This window comes from Manis javanica, chromosome 1, assembly GCF_040802235.1.
Source record: "Manis javanica isolate MJ-LG chromosome 1, MJ_LKY, whole genome shotgun sequence".
NCBI lineage: Eukaryota > Metazoa > Chordata > Mammalia > Pholidota > Manidae > Manis > Manis javanica.
Window position 1 is genome coordinate 124,647,181 of NC_133156.1, and position 27,498 is coordinate 124,674,678.

Genomic DNA, 27,498 nt, shown 5'->3' on the forward strand with positions numbered 1-27,498 from the left:
AGCCAGTTATAGTCTAGTCAGTTAATTTTAGTGTTAAAAAAAAAATAGCACGTGTTTTCTTTTGATTTCAAAAGTAATATATCTTCATTGTAAATGTGCGGTGTATTCTTGACTTAACAGTGTTTCTGTAGATTTTAATTCTAGTACTCTGCTGCCAGCTAATCTCAACTGAAAGTTGGCCCTTAGCTGACATGTGGTCAATGTTTACTATCTTGAGTCCAGAAGAGAAAAGACAAAATGCCAACATTATCCCAGGGGCACAAAACCTATGGAAAAGCAATTTGGGACCTCAATGCCTTAGATCCTCTGGCTTTTCCTAAAGCAAGTAGGAGCTGATATGCCCTGAGCTTGAGGCTCACCTGATTCAGTGAGTTTCAGATCTCTTTCAGATCAATTTGCCACATGGCCAGGATGTTTTATGGAAAGCCAACAAAGTAGCTAAGCTATGAATGAAGGAGATATTTATTTTCTCACAAAGTTTATTGCATAAATAACACTGTCAATAAAGGAAATTCTTCCAGAGATAGATTCTGTCATCACTCTGACTTGTCACATCCTAGATTCCTTAGAAAAAAGAGTATTGAGGCAAAATCTCATACTTTATTAAGAAATACAATGCCAGAGAAGCATCCGTGATAGAAAAGAGGAAGGAGATAGGGAAGGAGGGGACTCAAATACAAGGTGGTGCATTACCAGCCTGACCACTTTTCTAACTAGTCACTGCTTGGTGTCAGGAACAACTGATTGCTCACTCTCAAAGGCATTCTAAAAGCTGTATGAATTCCTGCCTCTTAGGGCAGTTTGTGCAGAGGGAAGAAGGAAGGAGATGAACCTGGCTCCTGATTTCCAGGACTGGGTAAAAAGTCTCCCCTCTGATGGCTGATACCCCTCATTGCCCTGGGTTATTCACATGTGGGCATCATCCCACGCATGTCATGTCTCATTGCAGCAAGGAAGCCCAGAGTCAGGAGATAAGAGGTACCCCGGCATAGGTGGAGGTACAGGCCAACGGGTGTGCTCGCATGAAGCTGGTTACCACCGTAGCTGGGGCAGATCAAAGGCCAACAACTGGGAGGCAGGGGGAGCCACAAGTATCAGATACAACAACCTCTCAACTATTAATATTTTTTAAAGTAACCTGTTCTTGTGTAATTATATTTTGATGGTTATAATTACGGCACAGGCCAATACAGTATTTTGCCAAACATAATGGCTGTAGATGTCTTTAGGTTGCTATTTTCTTGGTAATTATCTTTGTTCATAGCTATGTAGTTGCACCTGCACAGCCATAATCAGTTCAAATGCTGGCAGGTACTCTTACAAAAGGTTCCTGCTATGCATCCAACTCAAGGTTTTGTTGGTCTCTGGACACCACTCCACTTTAATCCAGGAAGAACAAGATGACTCATTAGTGCTAAAAGAACATTGTGCATTAATCAATTAGCTTGCAACAAATAAAAAATACATATTTTATTATTTTCATAGCTAAAAAATACGCCCAGTAGACAAAGAAAAATGATGTCAACCATTTCTTTAGATAGGACCCATAGTATTTTCTGTGAAAGTTTTCATTGACATCTAATGCTGATTTGTGATGAACTGCCAAAGGAGATTCTGGTGTCAGGGCAAGCTGCTGGTTATGCGCCCTGCTAGCTGTCTGCCAGGCCCAGTATCCAGCTCTCACCATGCCCACCAAGGGTCACGTGGACAACAGAAACTATCATGTGTAGTTTTATTACTTTTCATGGAAATGTAATTTAATCACTTTACATTTGGGCATCTTACAATATCTTCCTTGGAAACTGACTTTATTTCCCATTTATTAGAAATTCCATTATTCCAAAACCAATTTTCTCCATCTTTACTTACACAACTTGAAAAGGTTATACCCAACAAATAAAGATGTGTTTGAGGATTAGTCTCCTCATAAATATCCTGGAGCTGTGCATAACAGTATAAGTATCACTAACAAAATTAAATGTGACCATCAGAAGAGAAAATCTGATCACGTGTGAACTCTCATGAAAATGTTGTAAATTTAGGCCCATTTGAGGAGAAAGACAAGTACCAAATGATTTTTTTTATTTGTGCAGTGTAACAGTAAAGCAAAACTGAAAGAACAAAACAGCAGCAGACTCACAGACTCCAAGAAGGGACTAGTGGTTACCAAAGGGGAGGGGTGGGGGAAGGTGGGTGAGGAGGGAGGGAGAAGGGGATTGAGGGGTACTATGATTGGCACACATGGTGTGGGGGGGATCATAGGGAAGACAGTGTAGCACAGAGAAGACAAGTAGTGACTGGCATCTTGCTACACTGATGAACAGGGACTGCAGTGGGGTTTGGGAGGGGACTTGATAATATGGGTGAATGTAGTAACCACAATGTTTTTCATGTGAAACCTTCATAAGAGCATATATCAATGATACCAGAATAAAAAAAAATTGGGGCCCATTTGGGAACACAGAATCCCATAAATTATCAATTAAAGATGAACATTTTTAAGTCTGTCAATTCCCTGAGGTTCTAGTCCTTATCATTCAATGTAAAGGAAAACTGGACAATGCAGTTTTCTTTCTGGCAAGAATAATAGCCCAGTAAATGTCATAATAGTGAAGTATACTGAGCTCTTAGGGAACTCACTGAGAAGAGGAAATTGTCGAAAACATCCCCATTGGCCTGGAAGTATGCAGTCTATTTCTCATTTCAACCCTAAGGTAGCGCTGAGGTTGTAAATTGTGAGGTTTTGTATGGTTGTTGCTCTCCAGCCAGATTCCCAGCACCTTTCTTCAGTTATGGTCATCTGTATAGAGTCAGAACAGAAAGCATTCAAATCAGTGAGAAGCCTAAAATACATACACTATCTGACCTAGCAATTCTACCTATAATGAAATTGCTTTCAGGTTTAATCACAGACGTCTCTGACTTTATAAAACAGACATGAGGTTCCAGGCTGATCATCATGCTCTAAGCTTTATGAAAACTAGAACAAATAAAGTAGTGGATGTTAAGAAAAATGTGATGTTTCTCCTCCTACCCCATATGGGAGTTTTGTGGAAAACAGGGTTTGGTAGTAGTATTTGGAGCTTATTAGTGGTATCCCACTGTTGGTATTTTTTAATCTTCTGAACTGGGTGACCAATAACACTTCAAATGGAAAATGGAATCTTTCGTGCCTAGTGATTTTTCCAGAATTTGCCACTGCAGCTATCTTCTTCAGCCAATCGATGGGTATGTATTGAATGTCAGGCTGTGTTTAGCATTCATCTAATTGCTATGCAGGATGAAGAAAGAGAAACTGGTTTCTTCCCTCTGAAAGATTTTGATTATATAAGAAACATATGTAAGAAAAGTAATAAAACATGAAATAGAATGTAAATCATGAGTACTGTGGTTTACAATGGTCAAAAGGTGGAAGCAATCCAAGTGGCCATCCATGGATGAATAGATAAACAAACTGTGGTGATCCATACAATAGAATCTTATTCTACATTTAAAAAGAAATTTTGGCACATTCTATAGCATGGAGGAAACTTGAAGGCATTTTGCAAATTGAAAAAAGTCACAAAAAGACAAGTATATGATTCCATTTATATGAGGTACTATAACAAATTCATAGGGACGAAAAATAGAATGGTGCATGCCAGGGACAGGGGTTGGGAATGGGAGATGGGGAGTTTATTTAATGAGTACATAGTTTCAGTTTGGGAAAATGAGAAAGTTCTAGAATTGGATGGTGGTAATGATTGTATAACAATGTGAATGTGCTTAAAGTTCTGGACAGTATACTTAAAAATGGTCAAAATAGTGAATTTAATGTTTAATAATTTTACAATAAAAAGAACTTTTTAAAAGAGTATATATGGTTAATTCAGATATATTTTCTTATATTCCCAGGAATCATCTTATATAAGCTACTTTCACAGGCCAGAGAATCTCCCTTCTGCTTCCCAGCAGCCATACAATGACAGGAACAGTACAGTTTCGCCTGCTAGAATGGCTTGAGACCACACACGGCCGGCTCGATTCTCTGTCCTTCCCACCATGGTCTTCCTCTCCTGCTTTCTGTCCTACCTTTCACTTCCCTGGCAACTCTGTCCTCTTTCCTCACATCTGATTTCCAACCCCAAATCAAAACTAGTTCAGAGAAACTAGATTTCCTGTGGCACCAGGGCCCAGGTATGAAATTTTTTTCTATTTTGCTTGCAATCCAACCTCTGTCCACAGTAGTCAATTAAGCCAAGTTCAGTGGACACAATCCATAATCTAGACTCTTCCGAAATTCACTTCTCCAAATTATTAGCACCTTTATTATCTGAGTCCTTCAAAAAGATTTCTGATAACAGACTTTCCCCTATTGAAACTGCCCTGGGTATCCTGCGGGAGAATTCTGACTCTGATCCCTCTCTCCTTCAGTGTACTGCTTCCTGCGGAGGGGGCTTTCAGAAGAGGACTGTCCATTGTGTCTCCTCAGAGGACAATAAAACTGAAGACCAAGACCGATGCCTGTGTGATCAGGAACCCAGACCTCAGGAATTCCTAAAATGCAACCAGCGGGCCTGCAGGAAGAGTGCTGGTAGGTGGATGGCTTTGCTCAGTGGTGGAGAGCTTTTCATAAATTGCTTGTCCTGAATGACTTGACTAGTGAATAGCTTTAGTTCCTTTACTGAGCCAGAAACCTAAATGCTGAAGAGGCCAGCCCACTCCCCAGGGCACAGGCTGTCTGGTGAGGTTTGCATCGAATTTCTGCAGAGATTGTCGCATCCATTTTCCTGTCTCAAGCACATTCACACTGACGTCACTCCATACAGATGACAATCACTTCCGTTTTTTCAAAGATTTCTGAGAGATGCTCCAGCTTTCTCAGGAACCCAGTCAAGTAGTGACTGGCCCTCTTTACCAAGGGCCCTCTTTACTGTCTTGGGTCAGGTTCTCCAGAAACAGACTCTAAGGTACAAATTTGTGTGCAAGGCCTTCATTAAGGAAGTGCTCCCAAGGAAGACCTTCCAGAGAGTAGGGGAAGCAGGGCAGAAAAGGGAGGAGCCGGCCAGGTGCCATGTCACATACATGCCTAACTTCAGCTGGTTCCACAGGAGAGCTCCTGGGTGTAAACTGTCTCAGAGTTGTCTACTCCTGAGGCCGGTGAGCTGGACATTCACACTACCACATTCTGCAGCCACTGGCCAGGGCTACTCCAGGGGAAGTGAATCCACAGGTGTGTATGGCTCTTTACATGGAGAAGCAAAGCAGCTCCAGTAGGATGTGGGCAGTGCTCTGAAAGAGTCAGGGCCTCTGGGTGTTCAAGGCTAAAGAACAGGTGTGCTGGGACTTGGTCGGGGAGGAGGGGTGATACATGAAAACGGGTCAAAAATTTGTTGGGGAGGAATTCAGTTCAGATATGCAGGGAAATCAGAGTACATGGTGAGGAAGGAATTCATCAAAGCGAAGAGTAGCAAGGAATGGCAGCTGCCTTGCTGGCAGCAGAGAGTAAAGAAGAACAAGTAAAGAGAATTAAGGGAAGTTCATTGAACTCCTGCCTGGCATATGGCACGTCCCCTGCCAATTCCTAAAGCGAGTGTCCCCTGGCATCCAGTGTCCTCGTGGATCTGCATGGCATGGGAATTAAGTTCCTACCACCCCAGGATTTGAGGAAGCTACAGAGCACTGGATGGAGTGAGATCATGTTCTGAGATCTCCTCAAAACAAAGAAAGGAGATTTTCAGACAAAAGTGTGGTGGCACGGCTGCAGTCCTGTTTGGGTCACCCAGGCAACAGGAACTTGTAAGCCCAAATCAAAGATCTCATTAGCCCCTCCCTACTTGTGTGAAGTAGGACAGAGACAGAGTGAAGACTTGTGCTTCAGCCTGGAAGACAGAATGAAACAGGAATGTGACAAAGACACTTACCACTAGAAGAGCGCAGAGACACAATGTAATAACTTGAGCAGTGAGAAGTTTACTTAAGGCAAAAAGGTGCACACTTGAAGAAAGGGGGTGCAGGCAACCTCAGAGAGGAGGCACACTTAAAAGCTGAGATTCTGTCTTTCAAGGCTTTCAAGAATGGGATAAAGGTAAAGGGTCAGAGCCAGGGGTGGGGAGTTGGGGGTTGTAGGCTTGTTATGTGGTCTTGTGATTTCCCTCTCCAGTGAGAGACACTGTGTCATTGCTCTTAGTCAATCCTCCAGAGAGTTCTATAGGATAAACTTAACACAAGGAATTTATTGGTCCTGTTCCTCTCCAAGATAATGGTTACACCCAAGCACTGGGAACTTATCAGTTAAGACTGTTTGGCCTTGCCTTAAGATAGGTTGTTGGCTGATTACCAAAGAATATGTTAGGAATCTAACTTTCCAATTCTCTACTTTTAAAATGGAATCTTAGCCTTAAGATAAGTCCCTCCTGTTCTTACTATGCTATTCACATATTGGCATTTTTAAGAAAATTAATCATGGTGTTTGTCCCACATCTCTACCCTATCTCACCTGCACTAGCTAGAGCAAGTCTCAAAGGCAGCCCAGGTTCAGAGCATGTGGAATGAACTCACATTGCAAAGGGCATTAAATCTGTGAGTGCCTTCCGGTTCTCTGGTTTTATCTGGCTAACTCTTCGAGTCCATTTAGTGGACTTTACTGGTCTTATTCTCCCTCCACCCAATGCTCATATCTGTTTTCCTGCCTAACAAATCCAAGGAAGGAGATCTGAACAGTGAACTATCACTGTTGTTGGCTACATTCAACTTAAACTTTGAAAAAGCAACCCTATTTGAATGCTGTATGGTCACCTTGTCATTTTAAGTATGTTAAATTGCAGCCTGGAGATTAAGTGGCCTGTTTGTGATTGCATGGTGGGGTGATATCAGAGCTAGAACACCAAGCCAGGTCTCCTTCTCACTCCACATGCCTCACTTCCCCAAATGTGGAAAGAATAATGTAGCTTTGGACTCAGACAGCAGTAAGGTTTACATCCCATAGCAGCCTCTTTCCATTTATGTGATCTTGACAAGTTATTTGACTCTCTGAGCCCCTGTTTCCTTGAGCCCCAGTTCCCTTTTGCATATAAAGAGAATAATAACACAAGCCTTACAAGTTGTCATGAATATTTTAAATAGCATCTATTAAGAGCACATGAAAAAGAAAAAACTCCATCACAAACCAGCTCTTACCTCCAATGGTCAAGTTACTTCTTCTCAATAGTCTGGTTTCCTTATCCACAAATAAGAGGCTTCTACCATGAGCTCTATGTCCATTCCACTGATATTTGGAGTTTCACTGACATGGAAGATTTCTACATTAAATAAAAAACAGATACAAAGGTTTCAGGCAGGAAGCAAGGATTTTTTTTTTGATAGTTTGCTTACATGAGTTACAAAGTGGAGAATACCTCCTATACAGTAGGACAGAAATTCAATCAGAATGACTTTACCCCTAATTAAAGAACTATTAGACAACAGTTAAGGGTCATCCTGCTCTTGAAAAAGCACCATGATGGTCATACACAATGGAAGTCTTTCTCTAAGATGAGAGGTAGTAAAACCTGTGGTCTGTCAATCTGCTCTTTGCCCCCTTCCAATGCTGAGGGTTGGCATTCAGCAGAGACTGCCTTTACACCTAACATCCTGAGAAGATTTTCCCTAAGGTTTTTTTTAATCATGCATTTAATCAACAAATATTTGTCGGAGACTTAATACATGCTAAACATAAAGTGAAACAAGGAAGTACAAACCAGTGACAGACACTGATAAGGGAGGTAAGGAGTTCTGAACGTACCTGGGAAGGGCATCCAACGTAAACTGGGAAGGCCTCCAGAGGAAATGAAGGGTGAGTAGAGAGGTCAGATGAGACATTTCAGGAGAAGCTTTCAGTTTCCACAATAACCAGGAAGAATATGATATCATGGCACATAAGTCTAACTCAAGTACAAAATTCAAGGGGAGTTAGGAAACGGCTGGAGAGGTAAGCTGGAGCTAGGGGGTAAAGAGCCTTGTGAAGCATGCTGATGAGTTTGGACTTGAGGGCAGAAGGGAATCATTGAAGTATTCCACATGGGGTAAGGAAGATAAAGTCATGCTACTTTAGTGTAGAAGATAGAGAAGGAGGACCAGTTAGTGAGACAGGGACCCTGGATGTAGTCAGAGTAGGGTGAGGGCCTCCGGAGGGGGCAGGGCAGGGTATCTGCAGTCAGAGCAATGTAACTACATGCAAAGAAACCCCCCTGCTAAAACTCTATGTTAAACATTGAGCTCTAGAATCATTCTTCAGTGAGATCAGTTAATGTTCCCCAGATAAAGAAGAGTAGCACATGTTTTATTATGCTAATCATTTGTAACCATGTGCAGGATTCACTTTAGCATGCAAAAAGGCCCAGGCCTATATGCTGTCTTTCCTCCTTCAGCTCTGACAAGGTTATTTTGCAAACTGAGCAACTAACTAAGCATGCAGACCCAGCTGTAGACGGCATGAGACGGCATGGTAAAAGGCAGGAAGAATTCCGTCTTAAAGATAAGATTGGATTTTAACACCCAGGAAGTTCAAGAGGCAAGATTCTTTAGCAAGTAGACAATACCTCAGCCCACCTTGGGGGCTGGGCAGCAGCCTTTTGATATGCTCCCAGACCAAGGCGCTGGTGCTCCCTGGAGAGAAATCAAGGCAGGAAATTCCTTATGTTAAGTTAATTTTTAATATTCAGGAATCACTTAAGTCCACACCCCTAAGTATTTTCATTTTCTCTAAAAATCCTCAACTGACTATAAAACCCCCTAGACAACGCACCAACGATGGGCTCTCTTGTCCCCTCCTGGCATGAGCCAGGAGCTCTATTCTCTCACTTTATTTCTAAATAAAAGCCTGTACCTTGCTCTCCTACCTTGACTGTTTGTGAAGCTCATTCTTCGGCTCCGCAAACAAGAACCCCGGCATCATTAGGAGATTGCAAATGTCCCCTAAGCAAGAGGTGCATATGGCATGAACTAGGGCAATAAAAGTGGAGAGAGTGAGAAGTAAGTGGATTCAAGAGCACTTAAAAGAGATCCTTGACAGGCCATTAGGCCTGGGGAAAGAAGAGGGAGGGTACAGCCCAGATTTCCAGCCAGCCCAGTGGAGTAGATGAGGCTACCATTCACTGAGAGAGGAAGCTCTGGAGTGGGTTTGGGAATGGTGAAAGATGAGTTCTGTTTGGAACATGTTTGTTGAGGGGCCTATGAATTGCTTAGTCATGAGTGTCTGCTGATTGGTTTTCTATACAGGTGTGAAGGCCAAGAGGGAGATCTGGGTGGGAAATCCTGAAAGCAATGCACTGGGGTGGAAAGGCTTCAGTTATGATTATCATGTGCAACTTTTTTCTGAACACTCTGCATTTGAGGGTGGCTGTCTTTAACCTTACTTGAAACTCCAAAAGCAGCTACCTCCGGCTCATTCTTACAGGTGTTATCAACTTTTAGTCTTCCAGGCTTCTGCTCTTCAAACTTTGGTCCCTGGATCAACTGTGTTGGCAATACTTGGGAGCTTATTAGAAATGCAGGATTTCAGGCCCCACCCCAGACCTACTCAGAATATGCATTTCAGTAAGATCCCCAGTTGATCTGCATGCACATTAGAGTTTAACACCCTGTTCTAGATCAAGGAACCAATCTGAGACCCTCTTCCTTTCATCCCCAGCTATGGTACAATGTTTTTTAAATGCTGAGGTTACACAATCCCTTCTATGTTATGTTGTTTTTATATAATTGAAGCAGCAGCCTAGTCTCAGTTGACCATGTTAGAAGGAAAAATTTTCCTCTGCCCTTCAAGGTTCTTGTGCGTAAAACTGTAATATTTCCAGAATATCTTTATATTCTGGCTTTAGTGCATCTGCATATCAACAGGCAGTCCTCAGGAGTGGAGAAGAGTTCATCTTCATATCAATGCATAATTACCTGAGAGGCTGGGGGAGTGCTGGCTTGCTTTTGCCGGAGCAGGAAAGAAAAACAGCCCCCAACTGCAGTTTGTAAGCAATAAATGGGTTTTAAACTTTATTTCTCCCTTTGAATGATTTTGGTTTTAGAGTTATTTTGCCCCAGGATTTCCTTTCCCCAGAGTTACAGTTCTTCTAGCTGGTCTCAGAATCAAACTGACAGATTAGAAAATGAGACAGATTAACAAGAGAAAAAAAAACAAAGTTTAATTATAAATGTATGGGGACCCCATAGACATCAGCTTTCAAAGACAGGCAAAATGAGGCATATATGTCATCCTGAAATAAGAAGTAGGTAGGTGTCTGGGAATTCAGCAGGAAGGAAGGGATTAACAGAAATATGAAAGAGTAAATGTTTAGTAAACAAATGTTTGCTGGGCCAGTGAGACAGGAATTTTAACTTATGAAATTCCTCCCTGTCTACCACAACTAGTTCATATTATAATATAGTTATCTATGGTGATAGCTCTCTTCCTGATAGCAGGTCTTCTATCTAAATTCTTTTTTTGCAGTTAGGCTGCGAGGTCAAAGTTTCTTTTGAGTCTTTCAAACTTTTTGAGGCTTGATTGTTTTTAGCTCTGACATAATCTGCATATCAAAGTGGTACATCTTGGGGCAACCTGCCCTTGGCCCCTAAGGTCCCTCCTCTGAAACTTCCCTGGAAGTTTCATACATTAAAAGTTGAGCTGGTAAATTGTTCTGTCTTGTCAAACTGGCTTCTTAGTCCTGACAATAGGAAAGCACAGTTAAACTTTCTCCAGGGGGTAGTGATGCAGCATGTTCTCAAAGTCAGGCCTATGGCTCAGTTAATCACATATTAAATAATAGGCATTTCTATAGAAATGAAAGAAAAACAAAGGATAATGGTTGGACCAAATTATAAAACAAGTGCCTGAGTCGTGAGTGCTGCCTGTGAGAAGATGTGTAGGTGTCAGGCTCAAAGAATCTTTAGACAGAATAAGTGCAGGCAGTAGGCAATCTGACAGATTTTCTTGGTTTGTAGTTCAAATGCCTCTGGTGGTCCTGGAATGTCCCACACAGCAACAGGCACGAAGACTGTCTAAACATGGGCTGGTGTGATTTCTCAGAAATTTTTGCAAGTTGTCTAACTTCAGTTGTTAGGGGTTCAGAAAAAAGGGCAGTTTTGTTTCTCTATTATTCCAAGTCAGAAGGGTGGGAGGAAAATTGAAAGTATTAGTTTGGAGAGCTGTGGCCAGACACTAGAGGTGTTAGAAATTATATTCCAACAAATTGGACAACTTAGAAGAAATTTATAAACTCCTAGAAACATACAATATTCTCAGACTGCCCCAGGAAGAAACAGAAAATCTGAACATACCAATTACTAGTATTGAAATTGAAGCAGTCATCAAAAAACTCTGGACAAACAGAAGTATAGGTCTACATGGCTTTATGGGTGAATTCTATGACACTTAAAGAAGGACTAAAATCTATCCTTCTTAAAATATTCCAAAAAAAAAAGGTGGGGGAGGGAATACTTCCAAATTCATTTTGTGAGGCCAGCATCACTCTAATACCAAAACAAAGACAATCAAATACAAAAAAATGAAATAATAGACCAATATCCCTGATGAACATAGATGCAAAAATCCCCAACAAAATAGCAGCAAACCAAATTCAAAATTACATCAAAAGGATCATTCATCATGAGATGGTGGGATTTATTCCAGGAATGCAAGGATGGTACAATACCCACAAATAATGTAATACACCACATTAACAAAAGGAAGGATAAAAACCATAGGATATTCTCAATACATGCTGAAAAAGCATTTGGCAAAATTCAGCATCCATTTACAATAAAAACTCTCCACAAAGTGTGTATAGAGGTAACATACTTCAATATAATAAAGGTCATCTATGACAAACCCACAGTTAATATCATAATCAATGGTGAAAAGCTGAAATCTTTTCCTCTAAGATCAGAAACAAGACAAGGATGACCAATCTCACCACTTTTATTTAACATAGTACTGAAAGTCCAAGCCACAGCAATCAGGCAAGGAAAAGAAAAGGCATCCAAATTGGTAAGGAAGACGTAAAGCTGTCACTTTGTACAGGTGACATGATGCTTTACATAGAAAACCCTAAAGACTCCACCAAAAAAAAAAAACCCTATTAGAACTAAATTCAGTAAAGTTACAAGATACAAAATTAATATACAGAAAGAAATTGTCATTCCCAAAATTGCATCATAAAGAATAAAATACCTAGGAAAAATCTAACCATGGAGCTGAAAAAACCATACTCTTAAAACTACAAGACTGATGAAAAAAAAGTGAAGATGATGCAAATAAATGGGAAGGTATTCTATGCTCATGGATAGGAAGAATGAGTATTATAAAAATGGTCATCTTCCCAAAGTGATCTACAGATTCAATGTAATCTCTATCAAAATACTAATGACATTTTTGCACTTCTATGTTTATTGCTGCATTACTTACAATAGCCAAAATATGGAAGCAACCTAAGTATTCATCAATAGATAAATGGATAAAGATGTGGTACATGTGTATAGTAGAATATTACTCAACCACAAAAAAGGCAGAAATCTTGCCATTTGCAACAATATGGCTGGACCTAGAGAGTATTATGCGAAGTGAAATAAGCAGGCAGAAAAAGACAAATACCATATGATGCCACTTATATGTGGCATCTAAAAAAATAAAACAAATGAACAACAACCAAAAAATAGACTTGTAGATACAGAGAAGAGACTAGTGGTTTCCACAGAAGAGAGGTGGGTGAAAAAGGTAAAAATGATTAAGAGACACAAAATTCCAATCATAATATAAATTAATCACAGGGATGAAAGTATGGCACAGGCAATACAGTCAGCAATATTGTAATATCTTTGTATGTTAAAAGATAGCAACCATACTTACTGAGGTAAGCATTTAATAATGTAGATAACTGTCAAATCACAATGTTGTACCTGTGAAACCAAAAATATTACTAAAAATGAATTAAAAGGTCTCTTTCCTTTTTCCTTCAATCTCAGGTGATTGTGGGCTGTGTGTACATTTCAAAGACATGATCAGATGTATAACTTCAAGGGACAGAGGAAAAACTGCCAGTTTTTTTCCCGTAAAAGATTTGCGATAGTTGCTATTTAAAATGTTCTTCTTTCTCTTAAGTACAGGACAATTCTGTTTTCAACGTCACAATATCTCCAAGCATTTTAAGATGAATACTCCAGGTTTGGAGATTAGTAAACACAGGCAGATTTGAATTGTTTCTAGAGCCATAACTGGTTCTATAAAGACTAGACTTGCAAAACAAGGACAGCTATTTTTAATCCCCCAAAGAATTAGATTCCCCTTAAATGATAACAAAGACTAACATACCCATCCACCTATGTTTTAATTGTTTCTTTCCCTTTAGGTAGTTTAGGAGAGAAGGCCTTAAAAATGTTCCTATAGGGATCTGAATATCAGCTTCCTATTTGGCCAATTTTTTTTCCACAAAATTATTCAATCCTTCTAAACACTTTGTCAGTTGCAAGAACAGTATATATATTTCTGGAACTCTTAACCCTATAGACCCAAGAGGTATCTTGAAAGAGGGTGTAAAAGATATTTACAAGGTCTAGAGTAACTCCCAATGATAGCCAAAAAAAAAAACTGACAACCAGCATGTCCCAGACAGGCAGAAAGCCAAGTCTAGTTCTTAGGATGAAAAGCAAGAAGGCAAGAGTTATTCCCAAGATAAAAAGGTTCAATAACCAATAGCTCTTGATTTGCAAAGAAAGGGGCTCCATGAAATTTTGTTTTCCCCTTCTGTCAGTCCCTGAATACTGGCCTTCACTTGATCATTTGTGGGAGGGCATAGCAGAAACTTTGTTCACAGGTTTCCTCTGTGAAGGTAGTTGTGAGTGGACACTAATCTTTCAAATACCTATCTAAATTTGGTATGATTTTCTGAAAATGGATGTTATAGGGCTTTCTAATTTAAAAGATCTGCTGCAGCCCAGGAAACATGAAAAATTTTTTCCCCTCAGTGAGGGGTCTAGGAGACATCTGCAAAGGGCACTGAAGCTGACAGAGCCTGATTACACCTCTGCAAGGTGGGAGCTAAGTGAGCCTTACTTCCAATATCTGGTGCTTTGATTAAATTCATTTCCTGGCTTTCAACACTTACATGAATAACCTGTATTCTTCGGTCCTAAGATCAGCCCAAGTGTTCTCTGTGCATGTTGTAGGGAAGGAAGTTAAAACAGGTAGATGGGGCCAGATTTTAAGGGGAATTTACATTGGATGTGGACATTAGTTTTTTCTTCTAACCCTAATTTTTGTTATTTGATTCTGCCAAGGGAATCCCTAAGCCTGGCTATTTTACTAAGACAATTGAGAGCTCTCTCTACAGATACTTTTTCTTGCAAATATAACCAACTTAAAGGACCCATCATCTGGTTTCTGACAATAGGCTCTTAATAGCAGTTCAAACCAGTAAGCCTTTTTATGGAAAGAGGCAACTTTCTAGGCTTAAGACATGGGCACAAGAGGCATCCCTAAAGGGCATAAATGATGCAGCTTCTGTGACCCAAAAAGTTTACTCCCAAAGTTAGTATAAGGAAGTAAAGGCCTTCATCACATGGGTGGTAAGGATGAAATAGTGAAAACAGTGTCTCCAGTCTCCCACAAAAACATGAGATGCCTCCAGTCATAGATGCCTTAATCTATGACACCTGGCAGACACTACAGAATGGGACTTTTTTAGCACTAACAAAGCAACACAGATTGAGATGACAAAAGTCCTTAGTGGAGCAGAACCTCTTATAACACATTTCCCTGAGAGCTGACACTACCAGATCCATAGCCTGTCGGGCTTCCTGTCAGATGCATGCCAGTACACACATCTCTGGTTGGCAGAGGTCAGAGAGAATATACTCAATGGTCACAAAGCCAAGCTCCCAAGACATACAAGATGAAAAGAAAATCTCATCTGGTTTCTTTCTTCCATGCACATTAAGAGCTCCAGCTAAGCCTTGGGTCTAGTGGAACCACACTAACACCTAAGAGGGATGCACTGCAGGGTTGAGTGCTGTGTGTTTTACAGTGTGCCTCACTGCATGGAAGTTTTGAGGTTGGCAGGTGATATAGTGTCAATCTAACCCATTCTATGACTAACTTACCTTAAAACAGAGTCTTTGAGTTAGGTAGTAAGCACTCTTAACAGCGTTTAAGTGCTCAACCTGTGCCCACCACTTTTGTACTTCTGTGACTTTGACTTTCAAGATGCCCCTTAGCAATGGCCTTCACCCCACATGCACCTTAACACTCAGCAAAGTTTCCCTAAACAGATGCTGGTCTGATGACAACTGTGAATTCACCAGTCTGAGGCCAGGTACTACAGCAGGCCTAGAGGGTTCTGCCCCATGGCAATTTCTTTTTATAACAAACAACACAGCAGATAAGGACCTTATCTGGGAGGAAATGAATCAGTAAAACCAATCATACTTGACCAAATTTGCCAAGAGTCGCTATGAGGTAGAGCAGAGACATGCGACCAGCATCCTGGTGCTTTAAGATAAGTTGTTGGTTGATTACCAGAAAATGTTAGGAATCTTACTTCCCAACTCTCTGCTGTTAATATGAAATCTTAACCTTAACATGGAGCCCCTCCAGTTCTTACAAATGTATGAGGAAAATGAAAGTTCCATGGCCAGGATCCTTACCTGATCCTAATCTAGTCTACCCATTATATATGTGCAATGATGTAATACTTAGCCAACTGCACAGGCACGTATTTGTATACACATTGGCCATAAGCTGTTATTGCCTGTATTCCTATAAAAAGAATTCCCCCAGTGCTAATAATGAGTCTAGAGAAGAGAGCAGGAGAGAGGAGAGCAGAGGCTGGAGGTGCGGGCAGAGGCTGAGCTGGAGGCAGAAATGGAGGTGGACAGGATTCCAATGCTCAACCAACCATCGTGAGAAAAAAGCTTGGTATAAGGCCCTTCTTACCCACAATGTTCAGTTGTCCTTATTTGGTCTCAATGAATCCAGAGTGAACTTGCCCAGAGCTGAAAAATCCCCCTCAGGTGAGACATGCTATTTGTATCTCAGCATTTTTAGGAAAATTAATCATGATGCTTGTCCAATGTCTCTTCCCTATCTCAGTTCCACCAGTATTTTCTCCTGCTAATCTAAATTTAGGAGAAAAAAAAGACTCTCCCCATTCTTGCTCCATCAGACCCCACAGACAGGGATTCTGGGAGGATGACCTGGTAAGAAATCTTACCTTCTGCCAAGTGTATGTCAGATGTTCCAGGTTATCAAAGCTGCAGGATTTTTGGAGTAAATACCTAGAAGTTTATCCTGTTGACTGCATCAATTGTTGTGGATGAAAAATTTGTTTTCTTTCCCTCAATGTTCTTCTTGCTGGTCTAAGAATCAAATTGATGAAAGAGATTAAAAGGAGAACAAAAAGTTTAATCACATACATACAGGAATCCACAAACATTCCAAGGGCAAGCAGGCAAAATGAGGTATACCTGTCATCCTGAACCAAGGAGAAGTAGTAGGAGCCTGTAACTTCAAAGGGAAGGAAAGCAGTTCACAGGAATATAAATAAGTAAATGCTTAGTAAACAAACATTGGCTGGGCTACACAGAAACAATGGAACATAGGAATTTTAATAAACAGACTGCCTCATTCCTCCCTGTCTATCATACCTAGTTCACATTATAATGTAGTTATCTATGGTAGAAGCAGGTCCTCTGTCAACAAGTTATTTTCATGCCATCAGAAAGAAACTTTTACTTTCCCCCTGAATCTTTTGGGCCTTGATTCTAGCTCTTAACATAATCTGCATGCCAAAGCAGCAAATCTTGGGGCAGCCTGCCCTTGACCCCTACAACCATACCTAGTGTTATGGGTTACTTTTTAATTATATGTAGGTTGTCTTTAACTGTCTTATTGCTGGACCACACAATCTTCAGTACTGAGTTAAATGCATACCTGGCATTTTTCATCTTGAAATGTCACACTAAAGAGGTGGGAAATCTCACAATGAAGAGGTGGCTGGCAATGAATGTAAATAGTGATGAATTCCACTCACCAATAATTATCAGGGCACCAAAAGTTAATTACTAGCTTCTCTTAAAGGCAGAGCCAATCTTACTCATATAGAAAGAACATGAAAGAGCAGCTGCAAGCTCCATCATTTAAGGAGTCAGCCACCCAGCCTGATGCCTGTACCTTCTAAAATGCTTTGAAAATAAGTTACTCAGTGCCTGGATGTTTGTCAGCCAGCCATCCCAATACACATACCCCCATATCCATCTTATAAGATCAGGTAGGTATTCGCGTAAGGATTGCTTTCCTCTAGACCATTTTACTGCATTTAAAGACCATCTAAATTGTTAATGACTTAAAAATACACATCTAAAACTACCATTTCCATTGTGGGGACTCGGTGTAAGTATTAGGGTTAAAATAAAAATCAAGAAAATTCACCCAGAAATATTTACCGAGTAGCAGCTATGTTCTAGGCATTACATTCATAATGATTAAAAAACAAAAACAAAACCCTTATACACACGTATCCTGCGTTGTTTTTTTATTTGGGAAGTGATGGGTAGAGCAGGCAAGAGAAAGAATAAGGGAAGTAATAGGAACCATACTGAAAGGAAAGGAGCGACACACAGCAGCAATTCACTGGAGAATTCCACTTTATTAGGGAAAGGTGCTGGGTTATATAGGAAGGGGCATGGGGTGATTGTGGTGTTACTTCTACGGGGCTGGTGGCTGTTGGCTAGGTGCTGGGAGTGGGAGGGGGGAGAGAGGTGATTGGGCTTCAGGTGGTGCCGGCGGGAACCGAGGACCCGGAAGAGAAGCCGGAAGTTCACCATCTTACTGGTGGGGGCCTTTCACATACTTATGCCCAAAATTGATACAAATGTGAACATTTAAATCAGCAAACTTTCTACTGAAGGATATTCTTCCAGATAAAAAGGGTTTCATTCATTCATTCTGCAAATGTTATTGATTACAAGATATGTCTCAGGCAAGTGCCAAAATCTGAGGATACAGAAATGAGTATGACACAGTCCCTAGCCTCAAGGGGACCAAAGTCTTATGGACACTGTATTTTTCAACCACAGAAATTGTTTTTCAACTTTCTTTCATGGTTAAAATAGTATCCCTTCTTCCAGACACAGCCAACAGCAAGGAAACCAGCTTATAACTGTCCCTTTAGGAGTCCAACTATGGTTTCTATTGAACAGGCAGAGGCAAATTGGGATCTCCTCTCCCAGTTGCCCCTAATTATAAGCATTGTGTTTGCTTGCTGGGATCACAGTTGTCTGGTGAACACAACAAGCCTTCATTGTTTTACCATAATAAAGAGAACTAGTGCAATTAAGCCATGCCTTGATGTTGGGCTCATAGTCATCGCCTAAATGAGCTGCTAAACAGAGGCCTGGAACATAAGCTTCCATAATAGACCACCACTGTCCCCCACTCTTCCTTCAAGCCCCCCATTCTCAAACAGGAGGACCCCAGAAGCCAGCATGTTCCTGGAGTTCTGAGAACCTTTGAAAAGCAAGGCTCTTGATCTCAGGGTTCCCCACTTCAGGCAAGGACACCAGGCTTGGTTAAGCCTCTTTCAGTCATGTGTGTATTGATGTAAATAACAAGTGGCATCCCTGTGTTAAGCAAATGAAGATGTTTTGCTCAGGAAAGACCTGTTGCTGTGATCCTCCATCACCAGTCTGTATTCATTCCCTTGGTGGCAGAGCTTTAGAGGCCCTGAGACAACACTGGATTCCAGCACCACCAGCTAAATATCAGCTAATGATTTGGGGCTAGTCAATAAGCTCTTCTGGAAGCTTCAGTTTTTTAAAAGGAGAAATATGTAGTTACAAGTAAACTTCCATGAGGACCAGATCAGGTAGTATATATCAAGGACATTGCCTAGTATGTGGTAAGAACTTAAAGTTGTATTTTTGTTATTATTGTCATGGTGGGGGGGGTGGGACAGAGTACATTATTTTCCTAGGGCAATCATAACCTACCAGATGCTAGGCAGCTTAAAGAACTATGCTCTCTCTTATCTTCTGGTGGTTGCCAGAAATCCTTGGCTAAGGCTTGTAGCTGCGTGACTCCCATCTCTGCCTGTGTCACCTCATGGCCATCTGTAGTTCAGGAGGGAGTGCCCAGCTCTCAACAGGTTCACTGTGAATTTAGTGAGACCAAATTATGACAATGGAACATTGTAAAAAGGGGCTCATACCAAGCTATATTCTCAGGGCAGTAGGTTGGACACTAGACACCTGTCCACCTGTCTAGCCTCTGCCTCAGCTCCAGCCTCTGCTCGTGGCTCTGTGTCTGCTCCCACCTGTTCTCTAGACTCCCTTCTTTCTTCCTAGCATGGGGCTCTGCTGCTTCCCTCTTCTCCAGGTTCCGCTCTCCCGTTTCCCTGTGCTCTTAGCACCAGGTGGAATTCTTCTTAAAGCAGTATCAGCCATAAATGGCTTACTACCAAGGGATATGCAAGTAGGTGCCTGTGCAATGGGCTAAGCATTACCTCATCCCATATATACAATGGGTGAGATTAAGATCAGGTGAGAATCCTGGCCATGGAATTTCCTTTTTCCCTACACCACCTTCCTCTGGTGTGTGTGTGTTTTCACATGGCTTTCTCTTCTCCATGACTCTCTCTTCTCCTCTTCTCATAAGGACCAGTCATGTTGAATTATAGGCACACCCTATTCCAGTATGACACCATCTTAATTTATTCATAATTACATCTGCAAAGAAATATTTCCAAGGTCACATTTGAAGGTACCAGGGATTAAGACTTCAACTTTGGGGAAACACATTTTGAAGGATGCTGTTCAACCCACAGCAGGGTTAAAGACTTGGAGAGCTCTAGGAGGCCCCTTTTAAATGGTAGATACCCTTGAGGGAGGTAATATGCCAGCCCCTAGTATAACAGGCTCACACACCATTTACAGAATAGTTCAAATGTTACAGTAATGCAAGTTTGGAGATTGGGTCAGAAGGGATCCACATAGGCCCACAGGGTCAAAAGCAGCTTTGTGGAGAGATGGGATACAAGCTGAGCTTTGTTACTTTATCTGTCTTCTTCTTTTCTTGAAATAGCCCCAGAGTACTCACATACTCATGGCAGGGAGAATGTGGGGCAAAGGGCAATGACCCCAGCCACACTTTGTCCATCCACCATCCACAAGGGCTTCAGGAGAGGCTAGCTAAGAAATTGGAGCAGCCCTGTGAAAGCCAGGCTCTGTGCTGGACTCTGGTTCCAAAGGAATCCTTGCCTTGTTCTGAATAGCCCACATCATGCATGGTCCAAGCCCCATGGAGAATGCCTGTCACCCTAGCAGGGCGGTAGAAGCCAGAGAGCTCAGCTTCCTATTCCACAGCAGGAACATTTGACTGAAACATGTATTCTTTCTGAAACTAAATTAGAGTATGTAAGGAAGTCCTCCGTGGGATTTTAAGAGAGATTGATTTTTATAAGAGGCTTAAAAAAGAGGCCTAAAGAAGAAACAAATCAGCAATGAAGAGGTTTGGGGTTCCAGGACCATATATGTCACCTCAAGAGCACTTAAAGCTCACAAGCAAGATGGAGTTCTGACAGCTGATAGAGACATTTATTTCTTCACAAAAAAACAGGGCATAGTCAACGGAATAATGAGTTCTGAGGAGATAAAAAGCATTTTTTGCCTTTATGACCTGCAGGTATAAAAAGCATAGGGAGTGGGGTGAGGGCATGGGGAAGGCAGCACAGCACAGAGAAGACAAGTAGTGATTTTACAGCATCTTACTATGCTGTTGGCAGTGACTGTTATGGGGTATGTGGTGGGGACTTAATAATGGGGGGAGTCTAGTGACTATAATATTGCTCATGTGATTGTATATTAATGATACCAAAATAAAAAATATATTTAAAAAAAGCATGGGGACGTAAAAACACTGCCACAGGTTTTGTGTCAAGATGATAATGTCTCAATTTCTACTTTTACTGACAGTTCTATTTGCAAAAGACAGCAGCCTCTTTGTAAAAAAGCTTTTCTTGAGGATATTGAAATCTTTTCTGTAAGAAAGGCAACCAAAGCTAAGAGGCACTCAGGCAAAGTTTGGAACAATTTCATTTTACAAAAAAAAAGTCTGTTATTTTTCTATTGAATTCCTTCCAGACCAGGAGTACATGGGCCAGTACAATGTGAATACCACCCATAGAATGCATATGTTGGTGGTCCCTGAGACAACTGGTCTAATTCCATTTCATGTATGAGGAAAGCAGAAAAAAGAATTGAAGGGCTTACTTGCCCAGAGCTAGTTAGAGTATAAGGATTAGAACCCAGGTAAATAATGGTATACTTACTATTGGGATTATTTGTGTATATCTTCTGCCCTTATCTACATAGTACATTTCTGGAGGGAAGTGACATTTTATATATTTATATCCTTTGCTATGTTCAGCTAAGTGCAGGAAGCATTGGTTATTGCATTAATGGTAATTGCTTGATGCTTTGAAGAGTGTGATTGATAAAAGAGTGAGCTCTAGAGTCTAAACTGCCTGTGTTCAGATCTGGCTGTGCCACTTATCAGCTGGATAACACTGTACAAGTTCTTAACTTCTGCAGGCTCTATAGTCCTCTTTTGTAAAGTGAATAGAATAGTTGTGTTTATCAGATAATATTGCTATGAAGATCAAATGAAGTGAAGCACATGAAACATTGCATTCAACTATTGCATAACAATACTGCATAACAAAATACCTCTAAACTCAAAGCTTTAAAACTAAAGTCATGTATTTTTTGCTCAGCACCTAAGGTCAGTTAAGGTTCAGCTAATCTAGCTTGGCCCTGGGTGGGTTTGGCTGCAAGCTGTAGGTTGGGTCTAGGTCTGCTCCATGTATTCCTCATCCTCTTGGACCAGTGGCTATATGAGCAAGGGTCTTCTCATGGAGACCCCCGAAGCTCGTTAGAATAGGCCATCCTCCTGCATATGCCAAGGCCCTGCAGGGATTATGTCTACTAACTTCCCATTGACCAAGTCAAAAGGCTGAACCCAAAGTCAAGGAATGGAGTAGGTATTCACTGCTCACCAGGCAGCCATGGCAAGGATGGGAATATATATAATACTGCCACACAGGAGCAAAGAATTATGGCTGATAATTCTGTTTAACACAAACACTTTACACAGTGCGTGATATGTAATCAATGTTCAGTGGATGTCAACTATTATTACAAATTGTCATGGAGCCTTTCTTGGTAGATGTATAAAGTCTTCCGTTAATAGAAGTTGTGCTTATTCACTTACAAAGGATAATTTTTTTTCTTATTTTTTTTCTCCTCCCACAGATTCACTTTGCACCAAGGACAAGTTATCAGCCAGTTTCTGCCAAACACTAAAAACCATGAAGAAATGTTCTGTGCCCACCGTAAGGGCTCAGTGCTGCCTGTCATGCTCCCAGACACACGTCAGCCACACCCAAAGGCCAAGAAAGCCACAATCGCTCAAAAACCCCAAAGCATTATAAGCCCAGAAAGAAGCCACCTCCACCACAGACTGCAGCAGCCTGCTGACCATGACATACTCTAGCCCCAGGGACCATTTCATTCAGGTCCATCTTTGGCTCATAAAACAAAACTCACTATGTTCCTTTAGCCACAAAATGTCTATTTCAGGCGGCACAGGACTGTAAAACTTGCTGCTGATAGGCAGGTGAGATATCCAGGAGAATCAGGCATCTCCTGGGATCAGCTCCCAGGAAAGATGCCAAATTAGACAAGCCAGTGACATGGTCTTTTTTTCCCCTTAAAACAACAAAGACCAGATATTTCCCAGACTACCTCAAGAATATCAGGAAAAAGAGCCACACTTACCCAGGGAACAAATAATCTTGTTAATTTACCTTGGTGATGTCCTCCTTTTCTTCCCCCTCCCTCCTTCTAGCAGCTATTTAAATAGTCATGGGAGAGCTTTTAGGAATATTCATTTACTTTATCCAGGTAGAGGACCACTTTTCACCCAGTATTCAGCTGCGGCAGGAAGAAAGTGATGACCACATCCCTCAGTCTATTCCTAACCCCTGGAGACCCCACATCCAGGGTATTAAGACTCCTGTGCCCACCTGGAGACACTAGAGTAAGAAGAAATAGGCAAAAACTATAGGGTTTAATTAACCAAAGGATTTAGGTTAGGTATGCAAAGATGTTTCTGACTTAAGGATGATTTCCATGAAAACTCTTAAAAAGCAAATGAATAGAAAGCAGTTTCTTGCTAGTATAAAAAAGGAATGTGGGCCTTTATTCCCACTTTCCCAGCAAATATCCATTGCTTTGCAGAAGAGCAAATGAGTTTCCCTGACTGACTTCCAACTCCAGCATATGCCCTAAGTCATCAAATCAGGTCAGTTGTCTTTTTACCACTGGGGGTTTACTCACAACTGCTCTAGCCAGGTCCATGGTGCAACCTACCCCACTGACCTCCAGGCTGGAAAATGGAGCTCTAGATTAAAATATTTCAAAGAACCAGGGAAACTGTATTAATTACAACAACTTTCATGCAAATTTCTAGCCTCAAGAAGAAGAGTTCTCAAAAATGAGATAAAGATGGCCTATCCCCCAATGTACCAATAGTTCCTCTGGGCAGTCTGCTTTCTTGGGGAGAGCAGGCAAGTCAGGGGAATCCAAAAATTTACAAATTAAAGTGAGAATGCTTCTTCTCGATGTTTCTACCACCCATCAGGAGTCAAGGTAGGCTCAAATTCAAGGGTGAATTTCCTGGTTTCTAAAGGGGGGCCTTTATATGAACTGAATCCAGAGAGTGAGGATGGGTTCGGTGGGTGGATCCTCCAGGGGAGAAAGCCCTCAGACCAGCTCTTGACAAAGGGGAAGGCAGGGATGTGACCTTCACGTAACAGGCAACATATTTTCAGACTCATGCTCATATGCAATTAATATTCTCCATGGAGCAAAATGTCCCGTTCCCTCCCTTCAATTATCAACCTGTTCAGCAGAATGGTGCTATTGAGAAATGGTGCTAAATATCTAGATGGTGGTAGAATACAAACAAACGAATAGATGTACAAGTGGGCAAGTCCGTATACATCTTCTGTTCAGTGTTAATGGTGTTGCTGGCCAATGCCAGTTCTATTGCTTGGATACCAAAAGCTTAAATTGTTTATATTATATTCTTATTTTTTTCAAACCATTAATGTGTATTTTTCTGATAAATTCCTGTGGAAAATAAAACACTGGGGTTCAGTGAAATGCAAGATAGACCAGAAACAGGAGTAAGTAGAAGTGTTTACCTAAAGCTAGAGGATTTATTTCTAAACAATAATTATGTTTTTGTATTCTCTGTCTTTAAATATAAACATTGCTGGCTGATGACAATCTCTGGTGAAATAACAGTTTTAGAGAGAAGATGCCTAAATTGTTAGTGATGTTAGTACAGAAGAACCTCATTTTTTCAAATGAGGCCATTCACAGAAACTCTCTCTGAATTATAGTGTAGTCTTTCAGGGGTCTGAATTTGGCTGGATTGATTCAACTTAACCTGGTACACTACCATCATAGGGTTGTGCATGTCATCAGAGACCTGGATATGACCAGTCTTACAAAACTCAGGAACAAACCTGGATTCCTACTGACCTCAACAAACTAAAGTAGGCCAGATTTCCAAATACATGAAATTGAGCACATTATTTATGCCCCATGTGGTAGAGAAGGTGGTAGGCATGTGGTAGGATCTCACCAGGTATACCATTCTAGGCCTTTCTCCAGTTTCTCAAAAGGCAGAAAATTGTACCCTAATCATGTATCACAGACATTCACTTCCTATATTGAGGCTGTGTTGTAAGACAGTTGTAGGGCATCTGTTATGCTGGACCCCAGAATAAGGATGGCATTTACTGTTGGAGTCACCTGACATATTTGTTGCCTGGGTAATTACTCAGCTTTGGGTCATCAGGGTTTTGGGAGGCCCCTATGCTTTCAATATTTCCTCAGATTAACAGGGAGACTGTGAAGGCAAGAACCTAAGTGGTATCCTTACCATTTCTTTGATGCTCACAGGGACCAACATGAAGCACAATTGTTAGTTTATTTCATCCTTCTCCTCCATTCTTCCCTTGAATAAACAAGTAAGATGTGTAGCAAGAGACACTGGATATACATCTACTATGAACCAGAGAGGGCCACCACAGGGCCTGGTGCTTAAATATATTAAGGTTCTCAAAACTGAGTTTCGTTTACACTGCCTTTCACAATGTGGTAGAGTTCTTCTCTGAAAAGCTGTGGGTTAATTCTTGAACATCAAAGCATAATTCAACAGACCATGAGAAAACAATATTTCAGGAGACTAAATAGTGAATACTTATATAAAATAGGAAATCATTTTGTGGATACAAACAATTGCCTTTGTGTAGGAATCACTTATTTTACAATGGATTTTCTTAAACAAGAGCACACCTCCGTCCAATCTCCTGAGACCCAAGTCTTCACTTGGTGGAGCCATCCCAATGTGATGCTTTCAGATATTTAGTGAATGTTTTGATAACATTCATCAAGTTTCTGAAATAAAATTTCAGGGATTTCTCATGTTTCTCATCAGTTGGCTAAAATACTCCAAACTCTGACAACTACTCATTGTTGTTCCAGAGTTTGAAGGTCTTAGCTCTTCTTCCTTCTGACTTTAGATGAAGCCCTGGGGCAGTATAGCTGGTGTTCAGTGTGTGGTGATTCTTTTTCAACAGACCACATGACATACTTCCTGGTGCTACAACTTAGCCAACATATTTGATGTTACTCCCGTTTTTTGTATCGCTAATCAAATAGTAATAGTAGTAATATTTCAAGTTATGTCATTTAAAAAATATATGGTTGGGGGACACAATTGTACCCATTACTGCCCTCCAAAGTGGTTGTACAATGTATATGACCCAACCCACTGCCCTCCTTGCATCTCTGTACTACACTGCTTTACCGGGCCCAGCCTCCCTAGGAGGTACCTCGGTATTTAAAACCAGACTGTAATCATAGCCTGCTGTTGTGTGGCATCAATAAATGGCCAAACTTATTGATGGTTCCAAGTGATTCATTTACCCCTGCTGCAAGACTCCTACCATCCACTCATGTTACCCTGAAATTTAGCAACCTGGAGGAGGATCCTGTCAATTTCTTCCTCCCACACTCCTTACAGGTTCCCTTCAACTCCATCCTCAGATCAGTAGTCACCAGATGAGTCACATCCCGGGTAAGACAGAATTTAGGTGTCTTCTCATGAATGATTAGACAACTGACACAATCCACCATATAATAATCTGAAGTAATGCCTAAAATTCTTCACACCAGAGCCAATGTATTTCAGATCTGCATCTCATAGTATAACCTACTCCATCAGTCTATCCAAAGTTTACACGTAATGCTAAAGAGAAAGTCACCTACCTCTAGAGGAATTTTCTTTGGAAGTCCAATCCTTCTTCAGAGATAGTGCACAGCATCATAAATGCAATCCTCAAAGACAGAATTTGGGCATAAGGATGTGGAATCCATTCATATGGAATGAGTAAAAACATTGAGGCAGAGAAGAACAAGCCATCTACAGGCAATCCTTAGAATGTTTGAGGGCATGCACAGGCAAGATAGGAATCTGTTTTTGGTCAAGAACACATTACAGAGGACCATGAGCACTTTCCTTTAAAACTCCTCTCTGACCTCTTGGTAATTCTTACCCTACTAAGGTCAGTTCAAATGCTGTTTCCCCTGAGAAGCCAACACTAACCCTGTCAGAAAGACATTTCTGTCAGGAGACATTTCTCTGCTCCTTCACATCCATTTTCTTCTATAACAATAGTTCTTAATCAGGGGCAATTTTGCCCCAGGATATGTTTAACAATGTCTGGGGACATTTTTGGTTTCCACTTGGGAGTGGGAGAAGTGTTACTGGCATCTGGTGAGTAGAGGCCAAGGATGCTACTCGACTCTACAGGACAGCCCATTCCCCCAACAAAGAATTACCAGGTTCAAAGTGTCAATAGTTCTGAAATTCAAAAACTGCACTAGAACAATTACCACCCTAAGGTGAATGGCAGAGTTTTTCCATTGAGTAAAACTAAGCTTACCCAAAAATTCAGTTCTCACAAAAAAGACTGATGAGGTGAGTCAGAAAACCTCCAAAGAAGGAAAAAATATATATCAAGATACAAAGCACACAGTCCTGTTAAAAACATCTTAATATTGGCAGGGAGCACAGCTCCAAGAAAGTCTTGAATTATCCCCTGGGGGGCTCAAGTGTTCAATCCCAGAGCTAGGGGCAATAAACCAAAAACAATATGGAAAAGTAACATACTAGGTGTTCTAGAACAATCCTCTTCCTCCAGTTTAGATTTCTCACCAAACAGAATAGACATCATTGGCCAGATCAAAATAACAGATGTACTACTGGTGCGGTCGGCTTGGGGAACATGTTTTGGGATGCAAATGCAAAAGGGCTTTTCTACCCTTCTTTACATCTTCAGATTTCAGGCTCAAGAGGATAGGTAAGGAAAG

The 27,498-nt window shown here is 41.0% G+C and overlaps 1 protein-coding gene and 1 long non-coding RNA gene across 3 annotated transcripts in view; one reads left to right on the top strand and one right to left on the bottom strand.

The window, feature by feature from the left end:
* ADAMTS12 (ADAM metallopeptidase with thrombospondin type 1 motif 12) overlaps positions 1-26,026 on the top strand; it is a 357,338-nt gene extending 331,312 nt beyond the window's left edge. For both annotated transcript variants that reach the window (XM_073237370.1, XM_037001907.2), the window contains exons 23-24: positions 4,414-4,573; positions 22,303-26,026. In XM_073237370.1, coding sequence (XP_073093471.1) covers positions 4,414-4,573; positions 22,303-22,481 — 339 coding nt within the window. In that variant the 3' untranslated portion in view covers positions 22,482-26,026. The remainder of the gene's footprint in view (positions 1-4,413; positions 4,574-22,302) is intronic.
* LOC118969021 (uncharacterized) lies at positions 2-10,553 on the bottom strand. Its single transcript, XR_012131692.1, has 3 exons — positions 7,763-10,553; positions 7,159-7,280; positions 2-2,800 (listed from the first exon to the last, which is right to left on the bottom strand). It is a non-coding gene; the product is annotated as an uncharacterized lncRNA (long non-coding RNA).
* Positions 26,027-27,498: the final 1,472 nt, after the last annotated feature.